This window comes from Lates calcarifer, unplaced genomic scaffold (assembly GCF_001640805.2).
Source record: "Lates calcarifer isolate ASB-BC8 unplaced genomic scaffold, TLL_Latcal_v3 _unitig_983_quiver_3073, whole genome shotgun sequence".
Lineage (NCBI taxonomy): Eukaryota > Metazoa > Chordata > Actinopteri > Centropomidae > Lates > Lates calcarifer.
The window spans coordinates 10,377-15,141 of NW_026118135.1; the positions used below are offsets into that span (position 1 = coordinate 10,377).

General features: G+C 42.5%; 1 protein-coding gene across 1 annotated transcript; it reads right to left on the bottom strand.

Annotated features, from left to right (window-relative positions):
- Positions 1-414: 414 nt before the first annotated feature.
- LOC108880788 (beta-2 adrenergic receptor-like) lies at positions 415-2,392 on the bottom strand. The gene is given in 4 exon segments (XM_051069443.1): positions 415-829; positions 831-1,015; positions 1,168-1,941; positions 2,279-2,392. Coding segments are annotated over 3 exon segments (1,239 nt in total). The 5' UTR covers positions 2,279-2,392; the 3' UTR covers positions 415-549.
- Between the last annotated feature and the right edge of the window lie 2,373 nt (positions 2,393-4,765).

The window sequence follows — 4,765 nt, forward strand, 5'->3', positions numbered from 1 at the left end:
ACACTCCTCGTTTTCTGATGGAAATAAGTGACTTACTATTCATGCCGAATTGGCACACTCAGATGGAATTTACAGCCTTGAACAACATCTACTTTGATTTTCAAAAACATTTTTATGTGAGTAAATTGTGGGATCTATCGCCAAGAACTCCGAGATAAAAAACATGCCCACAAATTCAATTGGAGCCAGATAATTAACAATTATATAGTCCACAGAGCATTCAGTCGAGTAAATAAACAGCTGAGATACTGCTCCAATGTAAGTCCTGTGGACAGTGAGTTGTGTGAAATAGTTTAGAGTTAAGAAGAAATATTTAAAAAGATGTGATGAGGTAGATGTAAAAATCAATGTGATAAATGTAGCTAAAGGAAAAGTGACCTACCTACAGTATCTATTCACTGTGATTATTTTCTTTAAAGCAGTCTGTAGACACTCTGCCGGTCAGTTCAACTGGCCTTACCTTCATCAGTCAATTGGAAAAAAAACTTTATGAAAGCAGTGTAAACATGTCTTGATCGCCCTGTTGACAGACGTCTCAGGGCTCCAAGTTTAAAGGACAGTCGTGACAGTTGAAAGGCCTTTGCTGCAGTTCCCGTTAGGGTCCACTGCTCTGTCCACAACACTACAGACACCTGCTCCTTTACCTAGACACCCTTCATTCGCATCACTGTCCTCTGAGCTGCCCTTACTCCTCCCTTGCTGTTCACTCTGCCAGCTGTGCCTGCTGTAGATGTATCCATTCACGGGCCCCGGGTTGCTGAGGCGGTTCCTCTTCATGCAGAGGATTTCCTTGAAGGCATACCTGAATTCAGGACTCCGGCAGTAAATGAGGGTTGAAGGCAGAGTTTGCATAACCTATCCAGTTCAGTATCCTGAAGGTGAGGTCAATGTTCTCCACCTTCCAGATGGCCACCACCACGTTGAGCAGAAAGAAGGGCAGCCAGCACAGAGTGAAGATCCCCATGATGATGCCCAGTGTCTTTAGGGCTTTGTGTTCCCGCAGGCAAAACTTAACCTTCTTGTGGACACGGTGAGGTCAATGTTCTCCACCTTCCAGATGGCCACCACCACGTTGAGCAGAAAGAAGGGCAGCCAGCACAGAGTGAAGATCCCCATGATGATGCCCAGTGTCTTTAGGGCTTTGTGTTCCCGCAGGCAAAACTTAACCTTCTTGTGGACACGACCATTATTGGCCTCTAGAGATTTGAGGGTGGTGTTGTCGCTGTTATGAAAACGTCCAACACTTTGGTCAATCTTCTTCAGCTGGCGCTTGGCCTCCTGGAAAACACGACTGTACACAAAAACCATGATGATCAAAGGGATGTAGAAGGAGATGGTGGAGGAGGTGATGGCATAAGCCATGTTGGTGTAGAACTCGCAGCAGCTACTGTTCGCAATGCATTCCTTTGCTTGCTCATCATCGGATATCCACCACTTCATGTGAATGGGCAGGAACGATATCAAAGCGGCAATCACCCACACCAGCACAACCACAATGCGAGCCTTGCACTTGGTCAGCATCGACTGGTAGCGGAAGGGAGAAGTGATGGCTAGGTAACGGTCTATTGCTATAACACACAGGGTCTCGATGCTTGCAGTCACACAGAGCACATCAGTCGCAGTCCAGAACTCACACCAGAAACTACCAAAATGCCAGGTCTTGAAGATGATGTAACAGGCACCGAAAGGAATCACAATAAGACCCATGACCAGGTCAGCACAGGCCAGAGATGTGATGAAACAGTTGGTGACATTTTGGAGACGCTGGAAGCGGGCAATTGCTGTTATGACCAGGATATTGCCAAAGACAATGCACAGGACGAGTAAGGACATGACCATGCCCAGCAGGATCGTCGTCTCGCTGTAGCCCTCCTCATTCTTAGCTGGGTCTGAAGAGTTGTCACTCACATTGAAGTTCACTGGGGGGGTTGTGCTTCCCATCTGAAGAGACCATATGTGGATAACACACACACGCACACACACATGCATACACAAAAGGAGTTGAAGAGTTTAAGGTGAAGAAAATTTAAATCTAAAAAGGCCCTGATAATGACAGAAAAAAAAAACTAACACTGTACATAGAACTCAAGTGTGCATATAAAAGTAGTGCTAACAATTTTGCACTGATCTGTCTGTTGTTGGCTTTATTTTTTAAAAAAGGAGAACAAAATATAGCGCCATCACCACAAAACAAATCCATTACATCCTGTTAGGCTTCAGCAAGCACAGCTTTAGAAAAACATGTCAAATAAGCCAACCAAAAATAAAAAGTACAAACCTCCACAGGTAGTTGTTTTCTGTTCTGCCTCCCATATAAAGTAGAAATGTGACTGTTCAGGTAGTTCCTGTAAAGTATTCAGTGTCACATGCCCTTCGTTCTACTTTATGTTTTCTTAATCTCCATGCACCTCTCTCACTCAGTGGCTTGGTTGAGCAGTGTCTCTTCTAATGTGTCTCCCAGGCTATTTGTCAGAGCCCTTATAACATGCAGTGATGACATCATGGTCAGTGCTGAGCAATCACACAGCCAGCCTGCGGAGGGTGCTGAGAGCTCCTGAGAGTTTGAACACATTGTCCCCGCAGTCGCTGCAGCAGGGCTGCATGAGACAAAAGCTGTAAGCACAAGCAAACAGCTTTTTTCTAACTTATGATTTTTCACATCTTTTATAAATATCCAAGAAATTAGCTTAAAAGTCCTGCATATACACACAAAGTTTAGAATGCATGTGTTATGTTTAAAGTTGAGATAAAACATTTAGTTCAGTTGTACAGTCCAAACACTGAGGGGGTTTTACAGCTCCTGCCTGTTGGTCTGGATCATATTAAAAACAGGTGAAGCTTTCTCTGACTCTTTAAAAGTGAGGAGAAAGTTGGATGCACAAGTGATCCAACTGGCAAGTTAAACCACCTTCAGTGTATAATCTGTGATTTATTGGCAAGTTTAACTATTACCATTCCCCCTGTCCTGGCAAAACCTCAGTGTGTTGGTGTGGTGTTTTTTTTCTATCATAATGTTTCACTTGTTTAATATAAAAATGTGTACTCCAGCATACATAAAGATTGAGAGAGGTTGAGTCTGTGCAGATGCCTTTTTTGGAATCTGCACCCACAGCCCTGAGAGTTTACCCTGGAGACACTGACAGACTCTCACAAATACTGGATCAAAATAGAGAGAAGAAGTTTTTAGGCTTTCTGGACAAATTTGCATTTTCGTAAAACTTACCAAGCCCATGCAAAGTCACTGACATGTGGCTATTCATTGTATCTGAAATCCTATTCAAATTCCCAGACAAAGGAACTGTACTATCTGTGTATTAGAAACAGAGACCAGTGTGAGCAGCAGTTTTGTCCCTGCCATGCTACAGTCAACAGCTCACCAGTAGATTATTGCAGTTAAGTGATCAATACTCTCTAAGACATCTGTCATCAATAGATAAATGCATGTTTTAAGGCATTTCTTGTTGTTAAAGATTTCAGTGGGGTTCTTTGATAATAATCATGAGTCGAGGCAATTCATTTGAAATGCAGTTTGTGGAAGGTCAAGCTACGTTTATGAATAATATAGCCATTATGATAGAACATGGGTCATAAACAGGCCTTTGAGATAAGTAGGTATTGTTAGTTCTTTGTGGGTGCTTGCAAGTGTGCTTTTGTGTGTGTGTGTGTGTGTGTGCACGTGTGTTTGTGTGCAGGTCTGTGGTAACCTCACTGGGGAAGTGATGATAGTTTCCAGAGCTCTGACCTTCAATGAACACGGACGCCACAGGCACTGTGTTTTATCCCCATACTTCACAATGAGCTCTCACATGGTCCATATGACTGCTGACGCAACAAGAAGTCCAACCAGTTAATCCATATGTTCGGACCTCAATACTCAGTATTCAGGCAGATGTTGCAAATCATTTTCCGTGACCTGATTTAACTACAAAAAACCGCAACAACAGCTCAGATGTATGCCTCGCCTTCTCCACACACAAGAAGATAAGCTTGTGATTTTAAGTACCAAAAGCATCTCTGAGCCTCTCTTCTAATCGGCTGACTGTTTTCTGTATTTCTGTGGTGCCTAGACCTGGAAATGGAAATCTCACTTTCCACAATATGAGGCCTTTAACTTATGTTGCCCCTATAATGGAGATTCATCCATCTCTTCAATCAAAATCTCACTGGACAGATTACCATAAAACACTAAAGATATTCATGACATGGATTTCTACTGATTTTGGTGACCTTCTGACTTTGGTCTAGTTACAACCTTATTTTCATGTCAGCTTATCTTGGCAGGTCTCCATGAACATGGATATTCATGATCCCAGAATTAATTCAAATGTTTTGATGACCTCTTGACCTTTCCTGTAGCGCTATCACTGGGCTGAAATTCCCACTTGTGGCCAAGAAATTTCAAAATCTTATGTGTTCTGTTCTTCTGAGCTTTCCTCTTGTATCAAGGAGGTGAAACTGTCAACACTGCAACTAGATTTAATATGAAATTTACAGAGCACATTAATGCTCCCTTTGGAATAAACTAGTCATTTTATTGACCCCCATGGTCTTATCTCTTACCAACCTACAGCACAAACCCAACATGTTTAGTCTCAGTCCTGATAAGGTTCTAAGAATAGAGAAACGGTCAGTTTTGTTGTCCGCGCCCTCCAACACATACAGAATGGTCTGTGAATATTGCATCCTCTGGGGGCTTAGCTTACTTTGCTGCCTAGAACATTACATTTCTCTGCTTATACTTAAAAATATAAAAACAATTAGACAA